The 20,973-nt window shown below is 44.7% G+C and overlaps 2 protein-coding genes across 5 annotated transcripts in view; one reads left to right on the top strand and one right to left on the bottom strand.

Annotated features, from left to right (window-relative positions):
- The window catches only part of TSPAN4 (tetraspanin 4), a 647,139-nt gene extending 644,730 nt beyond the window's left edge, over positions 1-2,409 (bottom strand). For both annotated transcript variants that reach the window (XM_043547930.1, XM_037899602.2), the window contains exon 1: positions 2,388-2,409. The gene's annotated coding sequence lies outside the window, so the exon portion shown is untranslated. The remainder of the gene's footprint in view (positions 1-2,387) is intronic.
- Positions 2,410-2,621: 212 nt separating this feature from the next.
- POLR2L (RNA polymerase II, I and III subunit L) lies at positions 2,622-13,344 on the top strand. Of its 3 annotated transcripts, XM_037899593.2 has the most exons (4): positions 2,622-2,792; positions 4,106-4,259; positions 4,602-4,709; positions 10,745-13,344. In XM_037899593.2, the coding sequence occupies exons 2-4, from the start codon at positions 4,237-4,239 to the stop codon at positions 10,851-10,853; spliced, it is 240 nt and encodes a 79-aa protein (XP_037755521.1). In that variant the 5' UTR covers positions 2,622-2,792; positions 4,106-4,236; the 3' UTR covers positions 10,854-13,344. The 3 variants fall into 3 exon arrangements, with proteins under 3 accessions (XP_037755521.1, XP_037755522.1, XP_037755523.1); XM_037899594.2 differs by lacking the exon at positions 4,106-4,259 and having other exon boundaries at positions 2,630-2,792; XM_037899595.2 differs by lacking the exons at positions 2,622-2,792; positions 4,106-4,259 and adding an exon at positions 3,003-3,141.
- Positions 13,345-20,973: the final 7,629 nt, after the last annotated feature.

The following is a 20,973-nucleotide window of genomic DNA, read 5'->3' as shown; positions in this document are numbered from 1 at the left end:
ACCAGTGCAAGTGTCCAACCCACAGCATCCCTGCAGCACAGCCAGGGCCGGAGAAGGCCTGGGACTTACAAGGAACAGACTGTAAACGGCCCTGACATTCCAGAGACACTGTTTGTGGTGGTCCCTGCCACAGAGGGGATTGATGTGTTTCCTTTAACCTTTCCCATTTTTCCTTATTCTTTTTAAAATTAATTGTTGATTAAATAACTTGCATTTGCTTTAAATTGTATGTAATGGTCAGTGGGTCAGAGAAGTGCTCAGTGCAGAAAGAGTACCCCGGAGTGGGGACACCCTAGCCCCTGTCCTAGGTGAACACAGCAGGGTCGGGGGTCGAGCCCCCCAGGAATCCTGGGCCCAGCCTTGTTGGGGTTACGAGGACTCTGCCAGACAGGAGAGTGGAAGGGAAGTCCTCAAGGGCAGGGAGGCCACTGGGTAAAGGAAGGGGAGTGAGGACTCAGATCCTTTCGCTAGCCCACTTCACCGGGGTAGTGCAGAAGCCAGGAAAGTTCCCCACAATAGCGGGACTATTCCCCCGCTTACAATTGTATCAAATCTCAGATACTTCAGAAAATTACCACTTTAAATAAAGAAAATTAGCATAATGTTAATGTTGTAACAAGTGAACAATAAGAATTGTCCAGAGTCAGACTGATTCTCTATCCTACGATCCTCACCCCCCAAAACAACTAGATGTGCCCCCAAAGCTGGTAGCAGCCACACCTGTTTACATTTTTTCAGCACATACACTTCCTCACATCTTTAACTTAGTCTAATGAAATACCTCTAACAACAACAACAACAAAACAATTTAAGATGCATTTTTACACATTACCAAAAGTCTCTTAGTTTTTGGGGTATGCAATGAGATCATTTGTCACCTTGTTTACAGCAACCCCTCAACTCCTTCTCAGTGGGGCATGACCCTTTCTTTCCCTGCCCTTCTCCCTAGATATTGCAACGCCTTTCTAACAGTGCATGATGGAGCTGTGCTGCCTTGGCACAAAGGAAATGAGCCAACACTGGTGAGTAGTGCCAATGTTAAATTGGAACATTCTTGCTTTGGCCACACATTGTCTTTTAAATTTACATTAACAACATGAGTCACATTAACATCTGTCCCTTACAGGGCCATTTTCAAGTTTAATTTGGCTCTAGTTTAGATTATGTAAAAATAAACTCTCTTACCAATCTAAAATAATTAGAACTCTCCCCATTTTGTTTTAATTTCATTGAAATCAGTTGTTTTAAACCAGTAAACATGCCCCTGCTGTATGAGAAATTCACCACTAAGAACAGGGAAGTGAAACTGACAATAAACAAGAATAAAACAAACCACAGTGATTTTCTTCACAGAAGTGGAGAGAAGTATAAAAACTAAACAAAGAATGACAAGTAACTTGGATTTTTTAAATGATTTCTCTTTTAAAACTTTTATGTGCTATTAGTAACAGATAAATACATTTGCTTGCAAACAATAATTGATGTCTGTTTTTAAATTGGCAGAGTATGTGACCTTTTTTGTGCAAATACCTCCACAATTGTTTGCAGGCAACCAAATTCAGAAACTTCACATTTAATAGAAAAATTATTAAAATACATAGCAGTACATCCGAATTCCCTTCCTGCAAACGTAGGGTGCCTTGGGGCGCACCTCCATTGACCTTTGAGATGGTTACTTCAGCGTGAGAGATTTGTATTTGTACAGAATAAGTTTTTTGTACGACATCAAGTATCAGCTCTATCAAGTCTCACTCACTTGGACAGAGACTCCCTCCCTTTCGAATCAAAAGCACTATATTAATCAAGTACTAGACAGCATTGTGAAATCAGATCGGATTAATTTCCAAGGGCAGTTTTTGTGTGGGTATTTTTTAAGTCTCTCCACGTTCGGATACGGGATTTTGCACTCTGGGGTGTTTTTTTGTTTGTTTGTTTGCTTGTTTCTAAATCTCAGCTGGTCATTACGGCTCCCAAGCAGCCTTGGGGGCATGTCCTTGCAAACCACTACGGAGCTCTAGGGGCATTTCTTGCATTGCAAAGAAGGAATCCACAACTAGCGGTGCCCAGAACAGAAACGCCCCGTGCCCTGCCCTATCTCACCCCCCCCCCAAACAACAGTAGGTGGTGAATGCCCCCAAGCAACCGAGAGAAGCCCCTCTTCAGCTCTGCCTCTCCCCCCTGCTCCCCCCGCAGCAAGCACAACTTGTTGGTGCTGAGCTGCAGCCACCAGTTGCACTTTCCACTCATGCACAAACCCAAGCACTAGCTGGGGTGGGAGATATGGGGGGGGGAGTGAAATCGGACTTCTTTTAAATCCCGTTATTAAAGCCCAAGCAACAAGTGTCTGCAGAGAGCGCCTGGGAATCATTAGGAGTGAAGAGAGGTACCTGACACTGCACCGCCACTGCAGCTGCCTCCAGCCTCTGAGCTCCGCTGCTCCAGCTGCTGCTGCTGCTGGGCGCTCTACGCTCCGAGAGCACCAGCTGTCACTCAGCGCACGCGAATCGCGAACCCACCCTGAACGAGGCTTTCTTGAGCCAACCGAGACGCCGTCGGTTTGGGATGTACCATCCTGAAGCCGGGGGTGGGGCTGAATTGTTTATTTCCCCCCGCGCGCGCGCTATGCCGTAAATCGCTATTATCACCGGTTGCATTGCGCCTTGTGTCTGCTCCCCTCCCCCCGCCAAATCAGGTATAGTGGTATCGCCGACGGAGAGGGACAACTGCCGTTGGAGCAGCGGTAGCTGCGCGTGCGGGGTGAAGCTACCGGGCGCGGTGCAGCCCCTGCTGAGGTAACGGGAACCAGTGACTCGGGGGGGAGAGGGACTGTGAGCGAGTGAGAGCCCCAGCGGGCCCCTGCCCCGACCCGGGTCCCTCTTTCAGTCACCACCCCCTTCCCAGCAGCGGTTCCCCTGCCCGGAGCCCCCGCCTCTTCGTTGGAGACACCCACCGGGGTCTCTCCCCGCCCCGGCTTCGCGCGACCCGTAGCCGCCCCGCCCCGGCTTCCCGCGCGCAGTTCGCCCAGTGCTTGGCTAGGGAGCCCCGAGTGCCCCCCTCCCCCCGCCTGCAGCGAGCGCGCCCGGCGCGCGCCGTCCCGGCAGGCGGGGCGGGGAGACGGTCCTGGGCCAGCGCACCCGCGTGGTGAGTGTAAGGCGCGGCCCGGCCGCCGTGCGCGGCCGGGGAGGGGGCCCAGGCGCTGTCCGGAAGCGGCGCGGAGCTAAAGGGCCCGGGGGTCCCGCGCAATCCGAGAAGATCAGGGTTGGGAGCGACCCCGAGTGCAACCCCCTGCTCAAAGCAGGAGCAGCCCCAGCTAAATCATCCCAGCTAAGCCGGGCCCTAAAAACCTCTCAGGATGGAGATTCCCCCACCTCCCTAGGTAACCCATGCCTGGGCTTCACCCCCCGCCCAGTGAAATAGCACCTCCCCCCGTCGCTGCAGCCCAGGCCCCCACAGTGAACCACCTTGTTTCTGAACAAACCAGCCCCCCAGCAGCAGCCTCCCGCCCTTGGGTCTAACACGGCTGCAGCGCCGAGCTGCTGTTCAGTGGCACTTGATCCACTCAGCTGCTGCGCGTGCGCCCCCCCCCCCTTTTTTTTTTTAATTTCTAATCCAAGGTGTGTCGAGCAAGGCACCCTAGCTACCACCGGTGTAAACTGCTTAAACGAGTACGGCTGTGTCTACAATGCCACTTTCAGCGCTAAAACTTTAGACGTTCAGGGGTGTGAAAAAACACACCCCTGAGCAACAAAGGTTTTAGCGCTGAAAAGTGCCAGTAAAGACAGCACTTTATCCCGGCGATAAAACTACTACTGCTCGTTAGGGGTGGGGGGTTTTTATCGCCGGGAGAGCTCTCCCCTGGGGATAAAGCGTGTCTACACTGCCCACGTCACAGCGCTTCGGTGGCCGCGCTGTAACGTGGGTAGCATAGACATACCCTACGCTGCCCATGTCACAGCATTGCTGTGGCCACACTGTAACGTGGGCATTGTAGATGTACTCTAAAGGGCCCCACACAGGCTCTTTAGGCGCCCCATAGTGTCTCCTACATGGCTCTTTTTAGCAAGTTTACCATTCTGCTGCCAGAGCCTTTTCTCTCCCGCAATAGGAAAACGTTCCAGCAGCGGGGAAGCTGCCAGAGCCTTTCACTGCGCTGTGTACGTACGTACATACATACATACCACAGTGAGGAATGGGGATACAGCCTGCTTTTCACGGCGGTGCAGAGCTAGATGTGTAATGCCTGTACTCTGCACGCAGTGGTAAGTGCAGACATAGCCTCAGGGGGGTTGTGTTAAAACTGCTTGTGGACTGAAACTTCTAAGCAACAAAACATAAGTGTCTGAACTGAAAGGCTAATGTACAGCTGCTCTATACTAATAATAGGTTAATCAATCCAGTAGTATCATTAAAATAAACAAAAGGAGAATGTTTATACTTGGGTGGTGGAGCTGACCCTTCCAGCTCTGGTGCAGTCCTGGAGTTCCCACCTCCCTTTTGCCCTATGTGAAGAACTTCCATTGTGATATTTTATAGATGCATCAAATGCATTCCGACATGTAAACGCAAGCAGTAAGCACGTTATTTGGTTAATGTTTTGACAGTTACTGCAAGAAAATGATTATCCCGGTCAGATGCTTCACCTGCGGCAAAATAGTTGGAAATAAGTGGGAGGCATATCTTGGCCTTCTGCAAGCAGAGTACACAGAAGGGTAAGTATTTCTTTATGCTCCTTGGCCCTGATCTTGCAAAGACTTAGCCAGACTTGGTCTGTGCTACAGAGGTAGATTGATGTAAGACATCTTACGTTGACCTAACTCTGTCTTTGTCTACACTACAATGGTGCTCCCGCTGATGTAAATTGCCCAGTACATCGACTTAATAACGCCACCTTCATGAGAGATGTAGTGCTTAGGTCAATGAAGTTAGGGTAGCCCAGTGTCTATATAGGCACTGGAGATCCGGCCCCATCACTGACAGTCAGCCACCAGGTTCACAGCTCTTCCCGCGCCCCCAGCACTGTCAGCAGGGCATTGGTCTCATGGGAGCTGGAGAAGAAATGTGAAATAGCAGCTGTGAAACTGATAAGAATGTCAGTTCGCTTCTGGTAAGCTCCCTGCTGTGAAATTGATCCCCACCCTGGGCACACAGTGCCCCTTGCTCCAGCTGTCAGTGCCCCACAATGCCCCACTGCAGTCGGAGTAAGCGTTCCCGGTGAGGATGTGCACCACTGGCAGGAGGAGGGTAGCGTGGACACCAAGAGCCGATTTAATTGCTGCGGTGGCTGTAGGTTGACCTAATTTTGTAGTGTAGACAGGTCCTCAGTGTTCATGCTTTGACTTCGCTGGGGTAGTGCCTTAAGTTAAGTGTGTGTGTAAATATTCACAGGCCCTAGTTTGCCACTTGACTGCTTTCGCTGCCTGTTAAGTTTCCCACAGGGGTATAGGAGTTTTCACCAGCCCTACCCTCTACGTCTTGTCTGTAAACTGAACAAGGGCACCCACCACTTGATTTTTCAGGGATACTGGGCATTCACATCTCTTATTGAAGCCAGTAAGTGTTCAGCAACTTAGAAAAACTACCCTTTCTGTCCAGCGCTTTTTCTAATAGCTGAAGGGGGAGACTTCACCACAAAGCCTACACCACTGTTCCTTCAACCATAGAGGCAGAAAAAAGCCATTATATCACCTCGCCAAAGGGATGATCGGAGGCTTGAGTAAAGACCCAAACAATCTCAGGCTGTCTGATGTAAGTTATGCCAACATAAGCTGTAGTGTATTCAGGGTGTGAATAAACCAACCCCCTGAGCGACATAAATTATACCGACATAAGCATTGGTGTGGACAGCGCTATGTCAGCGGGAGAGTTTCTCCTGCTGACACAGCTACTGCCACTCACGGGGGCAGGAGTAGTTAAGCCAGTGGAAGAGCTCTCTCTCGTTGGCGTAGAGCGGCTACATTTACAGCCACTAGCGCCCCTGTGTACTTGCTAGTGTAGCCATGCCCTTAGATGAACACTGTAGGGGTGAAAAATAAACTGAATTCAACTTTGCCAGCAGTTTGTTACATCAGGACTGCAACTGGAAAATACATGAAAGAGGAGGGGATTATAAGTGGAGGCCAAGATTGTCAAAAGTAACTAGTAATTTTGGGTACCTACCCACTTGAGCTGTATGCCAGAGCACGTAATTTTTGAAAGTCAAGTCCCTTTTAAGGTGTCTCAGGTTGGGCACTCAAATTTGCTAGTCATCTTTGAGAGCTGACTGAGGGGTTTTTGGGAGTATGTTCTATCCTTCAGATGAAATGATTAATCACATAATTGTCCCTCAATATTTGGTTGATAACCGAAACACTACTCCACATTTAGCATAGTCTACTTGGAGCTGCCCAAGAACTAGAATTATCCTGTAACTTGGAGACTTCTCTCAAGTCACACTATAAATCTCATTTATGCACCAGACAGATCCTAAGCGTCTGCTTGAACATTAGGAAGCATAACACTGTGCGTTGAAATAAGCTTTCCTTTCATAAGTCATTTAAAAGTAAATCACATAAATCATTTGTAATATTTTACCAACTGTTATGTACAATTGGCAGATCAGAAAAAATAATGTATTGTGCATTTGACAATTCATTATGTATTGCTACTTCCAGTGTTTATTCTGCAGTCGGTTTCCCTTTAAGGCAATTTATAACAAATCCAGCTTTCTATGAGGTTTGGGGCTTAAGACTTCCAGCTTTACCAGACAGACTATGAAGCTGAGATTAGTTTTAAAAAAAAACCAAAACTAAAATCTTCCCTTGCCTAGCTTTAAACACACGGGGATTCATAATCCACCCCTTTAGCCTCTTCAGAGCTTCTTGCCAAGGTTGTAGAAAAGACTTATCTCACAACTGAGATTTTTTCTCATTTGTCAGTTGTGTTAGATGAATGTGCAGTGAGACCCAGTCACTACTTTTCCTAAATCCCATTGCTGTCCTGGAGTGCGTACTTGTAAGTGCCCTTCCAGAAAGATCACACCAATGGATGTTGTTGAGCTCAGATACTGCAGGTCCAAGAAGGAAATTATGGCAATTTGTGCTGTAGCTTCATCGTATAGAGTTAATTATAGCTTATGGTAACAATACAGAGCAGGGTTCTAAGAATTTTTTTTGTAATGCTCATTTTAATAGCTATTTATCATGGCTGTTTTCAGTGGCAGCTTGCTAACGACCATTCAGTTCCTAGATAGTGTATTTGTTTTTTCAGTCTTTAGTTTAAGTAACTTTACTTAGAGGAATGCCAAAGCCATGAACTATTTGTATGTGGCAGAAATGTACATTTGAGACTTGATAGGATTGTTTTGACATATTGTGGACCTGGTTCTGAGCTCACTAGTGTAAATCGGGAGCAATTCAGCTTTGTGGAGTTACACCATTGTAATATCAGAAGCAAGGCTTCTGGCACTAAAACTTGGGCTACAGCTACGCTAGAGAGCTTACAGTGGCACAGCTGCACTGATGCAACTTAACTACTCCAGCCCTCATGAGTGGTGGTAGCAGCTTTCCTGCTGCCATAGCGCTTTCCACACCGGCGCTTATGTCACTCAGGGGAGTGGTTTATTCACACCCCTGAGCAACATAAGTTATGCTGACATAAGCTGTAGCATAGACATAGCTTTAGAGTTACAAAGAAGCTCAAATGATAAATGCAGCCTGAAATAGAGCATGCCCTAGGCGCACACATTGATTTTTTTTTTTTTTGTACCATTTCGTTGTATGGATTCCTATATCCCCTAAGGTGAGGAGAGTTTCTGCAAGCTCTTCTCTACTGTGCCATGAGCAATGAAACTGCATACAATTTTAGGTAATGGTATGCAGCGTTCTGACAATCGTCTGGGCAGATAAATGTCAGATGCAACGGAAATCACTTATTGTAACTTAAATGAGTGAGGAAAATGGAACAATGTGTAGTGCAGCGGTGGGCAAACTACGGCCCGGGGGCCACATCCAATCCTCCAACCTGTTTAATCTGGTCCTCGAGCTCCTGCTGGGGAGCGGGGTCTGGGGCTTGCCCTACTCCTACGCTCCAGCTGGGGCAGCGGGGTTGGAGGCCGCTCTGAGCGCATGTGCCGAGGCTCCCGGAAGCAGCAGCATGTCCTCCCTCCAGCTCCTATGTTTAGGGGTAGCCAGGGGGCTCCGCGCGCTGCCTTGCCCCAAGTGCCACCCCCGCGGCTCCCATTGGCCAGGAACTTCAGCTAATGGGAGCTGCAGGGGCGACGCCTGCAGATGGGGCAGCGTGCAGAACCACCTGGCCACACCTCCGCATAGGAGCCAGAGGGTGGACATGCTGTTGCTTCCAAGAGCTGCTTGAGGTAAGCGCCACCCGGAGCCTGCACCCTTGACTCCCTCCCATGCCCCAACTCCCTGCCCCAGTCCTGATCCCTCTTCTGCACTCCAGCCCCCTGCCCCAGCCTGGAGCCCCCTCCCACATCCTGAACTCCTCATTTCTGGCCCAACCCCAGAGCCCACACGCCCAGCCAGAGGCCTCACCCCCTCCTGCACCCCAACCCCAATTTCATGAGCATTCATGGCCCACCATACAATTTCCATACCCATGGGCCAAAAAGCTTGCCCACTCCTGATGTAGTGGCAGAAACTGCGGTGTCTCACTAAAAAAATGTTTTCCTTCCTTATAAGCACAGGTTTGTGGAAGGTTTAAGAGAGGGAAACATCTAAGGAACTGGTGCTTCTGAGTACTGATTTAGCTGAAACTATACAGTGTATACGATTTCTAAACTTGTAGCTCATTCTTGTATTCTGCAGCTCTGACTGTCAGAACAGTATGACTCGAGAGGTCAGAATTTTCCAAAGTAACTGTTACTTCTCAGACTTAAATTCTTCCCATTTGAAAAGTGTTCTGCTTTGTAAAAGTATGAAGATGCAGTGTGATGCGTTAGTCATGAAAACCACACTTCCTGTGCCCTTATCACAAAAATATGCATTTACTATAACAACTGTCTCATGTACTACTTGAAGAGTAACTTCTGCACATACTTGTTTCGCACTGGAAAACATACTTGCTGTTGAAGCCCCCCTCTTTAAAACCTTAAAATAAATTGAATAAAGTACTAGCAAAAACTGTAGGAGCAATCCTAAGCCAACAGGTGGAAGGACTAGCTGACTTAATAGAATTTCTGGAACTTGTGATTCTGAGAACATTGTTGAGTCCTTATCACATCCACCCAAACAGTTGACCAAGATCCAGTTAATGTAAAAACTTCCTGGACTTCTTTCAGTGATTACAAAGAGTTCATGAACAGCAGCTCTTCCCATTCAATCTCCTGTACAGTGTCACAATTTTGTTTTAAGTTCATTTTGGGAATCAAATACTGGATTATTACAGCACTGAATAATGCAAGTCTAAAGATTACTAGGATTCAGTCCATATATTTTGAGGATAAACCAGTTTTGAAGAAAACTGAACTACATTTATTTATGATCCATGGGTTGGGGCTACAAAGTTCATATGCTACCCTATATCCACTGGGAGAGGTGTACAGTGAGTGAGGGTAGAATAGGGTTCAGGTAGTGACCAAACTTGTAATTACATTTAGCATCACTTAAGAGTAGGTAAAAGGTGGAAAATAATACAGGGCACTTTTAAGTGTGTGTATTGTTTGAGCCATTTGCCTTATTACCCAATTCACACATGCAGTTGCATATGCTTAAATTATTAGAAAATCTGGTTCAACTAAAGCATCCCATTTTTGAACAGAGGTAGTTCACATCTGTGACCCATTAAAGATAGCTTCAGACTTGTCTATGATTCTTTTCAGGTAACTTTTGGCCTTCATCTTTGCAATAGGAGTGCCTCATATTTTAATGTATTGACCCTTAAACATCCCAGAGGTAGGCAAGCATTATCCCCAGCTTTACAGATAGGAAACTGACAGATTGTTTGAGCTGGAAAACTAATCTACATCTTTCAAGTGCCTTAACCACACACTTGTCCTTTCTTCCACTGTAACAGTAGCAGGGTTCCTAGTTAGTATAGATGTGACCAAACTATATCCAAGTAACTGGCTTAAAATCCTGGACAGTTTGACTTATCACAGTAGTGGGGATGCTGTTACAGTACAAGGTTCAAAACAGCATCCTGTTACCAGGCTGTCATCTCTGGTCATCCAGATTTTTAAACCAGAGTAGGTCCCCCTGTATGCTACCAGTTGCAACAATGGTGAAACCAAGTCCCCTTTCTCAGTTATAATAATGTAAATGGGGCCTAAACAGGCTGCTTGGGCTTAGTTAAAAGTCATGTTCACAACCATGAAGTCTAAAAAACAGGTTTCCTAGCTGGAAAAACTTGCATTCAGCTTACTTGTCATGGGTTGAGTTTGACATTGTCTTTCATAGTGGAGAGAATCCTTCAGATTTACCACTTGTAAGAACAAGGTGGAAATATCAATGTCAGTTTGATTCTGTATTTAACTTTAGTTCCACAGAAAGGGTGGGACCCCCTTGTTGATTTAATCTGACAGGAAGAGCAGGCTTCAGCTACATATCCTGCTCAGCAACAACACTGGAAAAGAACATTAACAGAAATAAAGATACCCATCCAGGACCGAGCAGGAGTTCTGAAAAGCTGCCGACTACCCCATGTTTCTCTTGTCACTCCAGTTTAAAGTCTCAAGTATGTTGCTTAGGACCATTTTTAGTGTTACTGTTCTAAGAAATGCTTTTTCACTGTGTCATTTGTTCATTGTCAGGGATGCCCTGGATGCCCTAGGATTGAAGAGATACTGTTGCCGTCGCATGCTGCTAGCCCATGTGGATCTGATTGAGAAGCTCTTGAATTATGCCCCTCTGGAGAAATAAGTAGTGGGTGGAAGGTTTCATACTGCAGCCATATGGGCCAAAAAAGCACCACTAGCAAGCCTCCAACTGTACTGTTCAGGAGTTAGAGAGATGCAAGCCATTCATACACCAGCCAGTGAAGGATTTCACTTTCCAGCCACAGTACTGCCCCAGCCACTAATCTCTTCCAAGGAAGCATTTGAAAGATGAAATCCACTTACAGTCCAGTATTGGAATTTAATTAAAATGCGGACGGAAGATTTTTTTGCAGCAGCCTGACAGTCAAGTAGGCAGTTTTCCTTCCCTCTTTTCCCTTTCCTTCAGTACTTTTAAGAATTTTTCACCCAGTAACAGTATTTAATAAAGTTTTTTTTTATGAAATGTAGCCAAGTTGTTTTGTGATTATTACAGAATTGTATTTAGTTGTCCCCTTTCTCTCCCCAATCCAATTTCAGTTGCTGGATAGGGTTTTAGTGTCCACTAAACTTGAAACTCCTTATTCCTGGTGTTAAAGTTAAAACACCAGTCAATACTGAAAAGAAATTGTTCCTTCTCTTGAACAGTTGTCTACACTAGTGTACAGGGAACAGGCTGGGTCTGAAGTTCTGAGTTCCAACATAGTATCTACTTTCCTTACTATGTAAGGAGAGAGGTCATTTTGTAAGAGCAGATATTCCTCTTCATGGTCAGTGATAGTAGGGGGTATTTCCTATCTCAGGGAATGAAGCAGATGACTTTCGCTAGAACTTAGTTTAGAACATTGACTGTGAAAAAGCAAAGGGAGCAGCGATTATAGCTCTGATCCTGCACACACTTACATGCTTAACTTGTGAGCTGTCCCTCTAAAGCCAATTAACAATTTAAGTGAAGTTAAGCATGCATGTTAGTATTGGCAGGACGGAGGTCTATAGCCTTGATCCTGCAAGGTGCTGAGCACCCTCCACCTGATTCAGCAAAGCACGTAGTCAGGCGCTCAACTTAAGAGTACATGAGCAGTTCTATTGAAGTCAATGGGACTATTCACATCTTAATGTAACATATGTACTTAACTGCTTTCCAGGCTCAGGGCCAGAATATTCAACAGCTTGCAGCACTGAACACTAGGTCCTCAGCAGTTACTCTCACATAAATCTTGGTATTAGAGTGTGTGTTAGGTAAGACTCTTTCCACCACAAGTCTGGAGGATAGTCACCCCTTAACCTCTGGATGCTGTCAGAAGAGACATCAATTTAGTCTTATAGCTAAAGGAAGGACTATACTTCTCTCACTGCACCCTTCCCAGCATGTAGTACCTGTATCTCTACTGGCTGAAAGAGTTAGTTTCCACGTACAATTCCCCTCCTCACCACCCACAAAGAGTAAGAGGCACATTGTGTCCTGCATTGTGTGCATGCCCAGAACTCTCCCCTTGAGAATGCCGCTTCAGCCTACATGCAAATGTCAGACATAATTCATAGCCACACTATGTTGCTAGAAGATAAACTGGAGCAGATTATACAATAATTCTCTAATTTGGAGACCATATTCCTTGGCAACATTCACTTTCTTGGCACATATAGCTCAGCTGCTGAGTAAGTAGTAACTGGATTTTTTTCCCCCATAAAGAAAACTGCAGAGTTGGGTTAAACAAAATCTGGTTTCTAGATGAGTGCTGTTTAATAACTAGGACTATTACTGGGCACAACTGCCTCTCTATACAGTGGTCCAGTTTTGCCGCAGTACCTTTCATTGGGCTTTAACAATTTTCTATAAAAAAGTTATCAAGTTTCTAGCTATATTGATCAGTCCCAGGAATCTTTATAGTTTAAACTTCCTTTAAGTTTATTACTGACAGTTTTCCAAATGAAGAACTGCAGAATGTTGTATTTTAAAACACATGCTTTATCCTAATGCAAAGGGCATTAAGTGATTAGTTTTGGCATTTGTGTGTCACAGTTGGATAGCTTATGTTCTGCACATCTGCCATATTATCTAGGAAAATGCATTAAAAACATTGTTTAAGGCTTCATGGTTAAAGGGACACTGTCACATACATTAGATACTTTTTCAAAAGTACTCTTCCCTTAGAGCAATCCTGCACACTTGTGTGGGGGGTGGCTGGATTAGATGAGCTAACGGCCTTTTCAGGTTGTAATTTCCATGATATTAAGCAAGTGCCCTGTTTTACACACACTTTAAAAAAAAGTCATCTTGGGGACACAAGTGTATTCTCTTTCAGAACAGATGCAACACAAGGTAGTGTGATAATAGCAGCAGTAGCTCTAGAGCTCTGTGTAGGTCCTATAATAGAAGTAGTGATTTATTTCTTAAAACCACAGATCTAGTTCAAAAGACATGCTTCTTTCGGGCTCCCATTGTGTTTGTGCTTAGATCTTGGACTTTCCTACCTTATGACTCCAAATTGAGTCTTCCAGTCAGAGACTGGACCTTATGCTAAACAAAAAAAAAAAAAAAAAAAGTGGGGGAATGGTAAGTCACAGTAAACAAGCACTGGGGAAAAAAAAAAAAAAAACCCAGCACATCAGACAACCTATCCGCACCAGAGTCCTAGCTAAGGTCCTGGATACGTCAACCATCCTGAGAGTTGATATCAGCACAGAAAATGACCCATCAGATCACACAAATGGACAATGTACTGGAACAGGCTAGTGCTCGCCTCAACACCACAAACCCAAGAGCTTTAGAAATAAAAGAAAATGGAAGGTGCTGAGCAGGAATGAGCACAAAACACTAGAAGATGCAACAGGCACATGAAGTACTTAGCTACAAAATTGAAGTCTTAGCTCAATCTCTCAACCTATACGTGGCTAATTTGGGGACTACAGGTAAGGAAGAATCTGTATTTACAAAAAGAAAAGGAGTACTTGTGGCACCTTAGAGACTAACCAATTTATTTGAGCATAAGCTTTCATGAGCTACAGCTCACTTCATCGGATGAAAGCTTATGCTCAAATAAATTGGTTAGTCTCTAAGGTGCCACAAGTACTCCTTTTCTTTTTGCGAATACAGACTAATACGGCTGCTACTCTGAAATCTGTATTTAGTTAGCTAGTTGGAAAACCTAGAGGCTGATCTCATCGGTATCAAGAAACTAGTATACAGAGTCCTTATGAAATACAACCAAAGCCATAAGCATAAGGAAACAGAGTTCTCCAACTTTCTTCTGATATTGCTCTTAATACAGTCTGTGGCCCAAGAGCCGTCTGTAGTGTTTTCCCAGCTACTCAGACAAAGACATGCTTTTATCCCTCTGAAGCAAAGCTTTTTAGGAAGAAAATTTAAGGTTGTATTGGACCTAGCCAAATGAAAAAAAAAAATGTAAGAGACAAGACATAAGAGGACTGTGAGGCAGCAAAAAGACTGAGAATATAATGCAGCAGCAGCTTGTGAAGTTGTGCCATAGACACTAAGGCCCAGATCCACAAAGGAACTTAGGTGGTGCAACACTGAGCATCCCCGTGCCTAACTTTTAGGGACAGTGGGAGGGAATCACAGGAACAACACTGTGATGCAGAAAGCTTCAGTTAGGCACCTAGGCTCCCTATACAGTGAATGGGGAGAGAAGAGGTGACTTAGAATGTGATCCACAAAGGCTAGCATGCTAGGTGGGGAGCTGCCTAAATTAGGCAATGGGAGATGCTGACAACAGGGGTGTGCGCTAGGCCCTGCCCCTTTCTGAGATAAGCAGCAGGCATTGAAGTCTGGGGTGCAGGGAGGCACCAATCCGCTTAATAATCCACAGAGAGGAATCCGGTGCCTAAGGAATTTCTTGCAGGAATGAGTTAGGCACCTCCCTTGCTCCACAGAAAACAGCCAGAGGAGGTTGTTTGAGCACAGCTGTTCAAGTCCCTCCTCTGCCTGAGTGGGAGAAAGGGAGACCCCTGTTCAGATCCTACCTCTTTAGTGCTTTAACAACTGACCTCTGGGATTTCTGATGTGGGGCTCCCTCAGTCTCTTCTGTTGAAGTTGTTCCACTGGGGATAAACAACTGGAAAGTGACTGAACCACCTCCCAAGTGGATGCCCTAACCACTAGGCTACTCATACACTCACTCTCCCCCCAAACCCTAGATTTTGGATAATGTGGATTGAGTCCAAAGGCTGGCTGTTCATTTGGTATAAACTGGAGTGACAGGTTATGGAGCTATGCCAATTTACATCAGCGGAGCTGGACCAAAACTGTATGATGAACACTTGTGTACCCACGTAGGGACAGACATGTTCTGAAAGATGTCGGGTAATGTGTGTTTGAAGTTCAGAAACAGAATGTCAAACCTTCCATCGCACTGGTGAGATGAAAAACCAACACGGTCTGTATCTTTTGAGTGTGGAATAGGTGTATAGCATGCTTTCAGTTCATTCCAGTAATCAAAACAACACAGTAATTCGAGTTCTAAACATCCGAGGGCATGTTTCTATTTCTAAAATACAACATGCAGGTTTTTCAAGAACACCCTCCTCCCCCCATTCTTATCTCTTTAAGCTGTGTGGAAAGAGTAATGTTTACAATGGGAAAGCACAGATTTAATAAATCCAGTGGTGTCTCTTATTTTAGGGGTGGGTTTTAGAAAAAAAAAAAAACCCTTTAAGTGTTCAGTGCACAACCCATTACAGGCTATGGAAGTACTTATCATTCTGGGATAATGGGTGCATCCCCACTGATTTCATTGGGGTTGCTCCCACGTAGTAGAGAAGAATTTGGCTCTGGCTCTGTGTGCTACTGAGTAGATATTAAATTATCTGCACTAAAGAATAAATATCCCAAACCTGTAAGAAACTCCCCTGCCTGTGTCCACATAGTGCTCCTTGCAGAATCAGGGCCTTAGCAGGCAGTCATGTGTTTACAAGAACTTGAATCTCCCGCACATCTTGTATTATTGTTGCACGTAGTCAGCATTTGTGTTCGGCTATTGTCATTACACAGAAGTGAATTTAAGTGTAAACAGGACACCTGAGTTCTTGAACACAGTTCTGAATCCCCAAAAAATTTAAAAGGGAAAAAGGCTAGAGGCTAACATGAGCACATCAGATTGCCTTTCTAGGACACCAAGTCTATTTGAAAAGAGTCATCAAACTGATGCACAGGACAGCAGAAATAATCAATATTTACCCTTGAAAGCTAAGATGGTGGGTTTGGGGGTTTTTTAGGCAAACCTCGTCCGCCCAGAATCTTCACAAAAGGAGAACTTTTCACTTCAGCTTAGTTTACTCAGAAACACACTATAGGAAGAGATCGTGCTGCTGGAGAAACACTAAATTAAATGCAGAAATCTGATCGGCTAGGGGACCTGTAGATATCACAGAGATTTCACTACAGCATAGTCGCTTACCTGCTTCATAATCATTCTTATTTTTCAAGTGGAGTTTGGAATTCTATGGTGGAAGGATGTGGTTGAGATGATACTAACCTGAAACTAGAACAGACACAAAATCAAAAAACTTTAATAGAAAGAATTAAACAACTAGAAGCAACCTGAATTATAGGCGGTCATCGGCTGCTCGGCGCCTACCACAACGGGGCCTGATCTTTGACTGGGTTTTTAGGACTAACAAAAATGGTGAGCGAGCAATATGTGATATTTAAGTTCTTCAGAGTAGAGATTGTGTCTAATGCTTTTGTAGAGGATCTAGCACAATGGGGCATCAATATTATTGCAACATTGTTTATAGTTCTTTGAAACGGCAATTTTTACAAAGGTATTGTTGATCACGCTTGAGTGGCACATGAACTGAAACACGTTTAGTGCAGATGCTCACAAAATCTTGGGCCTCAGACCTTCAAGGGCAGTTCTTCTCTGAAAAGTGAGCCTGTAAAGATCCCATTGGAGGGTTCCATGTTTACTGTCTCGTCAGTGACTCCAGATCCTGAGTTTACGGGATTTTCCAACTACCAGTCCTGCAAATTCAACCTGGACTTTGATATTCAAATACTGTTGATGAATGAAGATACAACATAGCCCTTTATGCTAGAGAGCTGCGCTTCCGCTGGCTCAGAGATTAACACAGGAGCATTCCTAGGATGATCTCTACATACCAGCACTTTGTAGAGGAGTTTGCACCTGCTGTGGATCTGGCACCCTATTTACAGAGTGATACACACTGTCAAAGCCTCAGTGAGCCAGTCAGACACCTCCTTTCATAATGCCCTTCTATATAACTATAACTAAGATGCAGCACCCCAGAGCAGTGCACAGGATTTCCATAGCCTGACCCACTTTTTTTGTGGTACCTACTCTACATGTGCTGTGCTGAATGTAATCGTAATGCCTTGTAAGAGCTGAATCAGAAATAGATGCAGGAAAATCCTTCCCAAATGTAAGAGTAAGCGCTTTAATAAAACCGGTTGGTTATTTTCTGCTTTTGGGGGCAGACCTAATGGTGATCAAAGGAAGCATTTCATCAGCTGTTGGGCGTGCAAGGAATAAAGATAGTTAACACTCCTAAAAATATATGTAAGTATGTATGTTATGGGCTATGGCCTAAGTTTTCCAGAAGTGACTTTGCATGCCCAATGTGAGGCAACTTGAAGGGGTCTGGGTTTCATTGGGCAGATGCTCAGGACTTTCTGAATTTCAGACCCTTCTACAAAGCATCTTAAGTTTGGCACCCCAAAAGTCACCAGTTGCTTCTGAAAAATATAGGCCTGTGGTTTTAAACAAGAAGGACCTGAGCGAAAAAGTTAGGATCCACACTTTGCTCTGTATCAGCACCCTGTCTACTTTAAACTAACAACTAGACAAGGGCCTGCACTAAACCCCTGGATTTGAATGTCTTCTACCTCGGTATTATGCTCTTCTTAATACCATGCTGTCTCAATGCTTTAAATATGCCATGTGTATTAAACAAAAATCATCTATACCTCTCTTTAGGGACCTGATCTGGGATACTGACCTCAATGAGCTTCCAGTGTGGCCCAACAGCCGCATCTGATCCTCCCTTGACAGGCAGGACTCCCAATGCTTTACCTGGGATGTTTCCCCTAGCTCTGCCCCAATGAAGGCCACGTTAACTACTTGCCCAGGAGCAGAAAGACCCCACCTAATTAGCACACTCATTTGCACAGCTGAAAAACAAGCAGTAAATATGCACAGCCATAGAGAAGGATGGACAGGCTTGTAGGTAAGGTACTGGGCTGGGTCTCAGAAGATCTGAGTGCAGTAGCAGAGCTAAGGACAGATTTCCCAAGTTGGCTTAGGCAAGTCACCTAATTTCTCTGTGCCGCAATTTCTCCCACTTGTGAGACAGCTAGCTAGCTAATGAGGCTTTCAGACACCATTGTGACAAGCACCATAGAAAAGTCTTCAGATGATGTAATAGTCCCTAACATTTGCTTCTACGTCTATCTTTCTAGACTGATAAATAGAAGTGGCTTTTTGGAGACTGCAGTTCACTTGCAATAAGTTGATCAGTTCATACTCATTCTGCAATTACATGGACAGCACAGCCAGGAACTAGGTTCTATTATTCCTCTGTGGGTTGCGTTTAGCCCTTGGGCACCGTACTGTCCACTCCTGCAATATTGGATGGAGCTTTTACCGGGAATTTAATTGTGTACAGAAACCCTACCCTGGGTTGACAGACAGACACACAGAGCAGAACACAACAGGTAGGTTAACCACTTTAACCATCACTTTCTAGCTATATTTCCTGCTTTCCCTTATTAAATAACTTGTTCAAGAACTGCTAGTGGGAAGGGAGAAAAACCTCATAAGTTCACCAACAGGTGGAGTCTTTAAATCAAGATGGGATCTCTTTCTAGAAGAGATACTCAAGTTCAATGAGTAGTTGTTGTGCTTGAAAGTCTATGCAAGATTTCAGATTATATTATCATGACAGTAGTCCTTGCTAGTCTAAAATCTATCAAGTTATAGTCTAGTGATCTCAACTTGTTTATTCACAGACTGCTGTGACTACTACAAGCTATGGGGGTTTTCCACTAAGGCCTGTCTATATTACTAGTGTTAGCCTTGTTCAGATAGAAATGAGACAAGATGAGTGGTGCTAAATGTAACTGACTAGTCATCACAGAACAAGGCAAACTATGTTCAGCATTGTGTCAGCTACTCACGATTAAACCCTGGGTTGCTGAAACAGATCTTGTCTTTGTCTACACTGACCAGTCAGTACCATGCCAGCTAACATGACTCTTACCAATTGTCTTTAAATGCAGTAGGATTTTCCTAATATACAGAAGCCCTAAAGCTAGCTGTGCCCTGAAAAGTTGGAAGTTCAGTACTTTTATAATTAAGCTTACAAACGAATTCACAATGATGAAATACTTAACACCTGGGCTGGAAGTGTAGAACAAGAGGCTTTGCTTAAGTTCATGCTAGAAATTTAACAAAATGAAACTGAATTCACTTTGTCTTGAGCTGTAGGCCTTTCCCAGTGCAGCTCAAGCTATTAACTGTACTTTTTTCTAACTAGCAATAGCAGTTAGACCAGGAGGGCTTCCTCCAGGAATGATCTAGTAAATGAAAGCATTAAGTTAATAATGGCTTGAGAAAGTCAGATCATTATGGAGAAAGCCTACAGCACCAAGCATTGCTAACTTGATTTTTTATTGTCAGCGTGGCTTTAAGAAAACCCCCTTTGGTTCCAGTCAGTGTTAAGTGTGGCCTTGACAAATGGCTGTTCTTCTCCATTAGGCATAACTTCAAGAGGCAAAAAAAAAAAATTAAAATCCACAGTTGAATAATTGTTTGTTTGCCAGACAAACAAAGCCACCCCTATCATCCTCTGGGGATTATTGAGTTACCCCAACCAAGTTACTGCTGAAGGAGATTCACATCAACATCAGACACTGTGATGGGCATGAGAAATGTGAGGAGGGAGGGGGAAATCACCAGGTCAGTAGCAAAAGGGAATGTCTCAAGATGCACAAGAGCAGGGCTTGATGGTTACAGAGAAGCTCTGGAAGGCAGGTGGCTGGGGGAGGCCAGAGTTCCAATCCTATTTATGGGATAGACTCACTGTTGATTTCCTTGGAAAGAATTCTGCCCATCATTTAGTCACGTTAATAATAGTTTAGAATGCCATTTGCCCCACCCCCACAAACACCTTCCCAGTAGACAGAAAGCCCACCCTGTACCACCTCAGCCCTCCACCAATGCCGACTCAACTAGATAGGCTATGCAGCATGCCCAGAAGGACAGCTAATTCAGATCTTGATCCAGGGCAGATCATTCCAAAGGAAAGTGACCCTCCAGAGAATTTGCTGTCAGCAGTGCCCTCCCTTCTGCTTAAAATGTTTTATAACTTCCTCTCTTCCCTCCCTTCAAAATCCTCTCCTAGGCTGAAGTTTCTAATGCTTGTTCTGTACTTATTTATTACTTAGGAAAACGTGCATGAGCCAAGCATGAAAAGATGGAGGATTGGGGCCCAAAGCACCAATGATCTCTCTCTGGAAGGACCCCCATGGAGCTCACTTGAAATCAATGGGGGTCTACATGCATCCTTGCTTGATCAGGAAGTTACATTGGATACATCTTTCTTCTATGCTTTAAAAATATAGTGTTCAGATCTCTCAAAAAATAGCCATTGGATCATGTCCAAATATAAACCCATCACAACAACTAGGGAAAACACAACAGGTAATATATTGGAAGGGGAGCACACTGAGGCCAAGAGAATATCGTCTCCATTTCTAGCTGCACTGTTCATAACTGAAGCCAGGTATCATGTTGCTATATTAGTCTGTGGTATTGATTTGTTCTTAATACAGTGAAATGCCCCTGTAATGAACTCTGCTGTGCCCTTAATAATTTCATATCAAAAGATGTTATGTGCCTTGCTCATAACAGGGTAACCGCAGCTCCCAAAATAGCAAACCTCATAATAAAGTGTTATGGAGGAGCCTGGATTTCAATATAAAAAGGACTTGGCAGTACTCAAGGGCTTACTGAAAACAAATGCATACTTAAGAGTTGTATTAAAGTCATGTCAGTGACCAAATTACACCAGCACCAGGAGACGCTACTTCAGGCAGTGACTGAGCCCTGGGTCCCTGAGACACTTGTAGACAGATGCTGTACAGATTGGATTTAATCCCATGGCACGGCCAGGACCAGCTGACAAGAAAGCAGCTGGGTTGCCCAGCTTCTGACAGCTGCTGACTCGGGAAGGGTGGCGTGCAGAGGGGG

This window comes from Chelonia mydas, chromosome 6 (genome assembly GCF_015237465.2).
Source record: "Chelonia mydas isolate rCheMyd1 chromosome 6, rCheMyd1.pri.v2, whole genome shotgun sequence".
NCBI classification, from domain to species: Eukaryota; Metazoa; Chordata; order Testudines; family Cheloniidae; genus Chelonia; species Chelonia mydas.
This window is presented reverse-complemented; position numbering and strand designations above follow the sequence as displayed.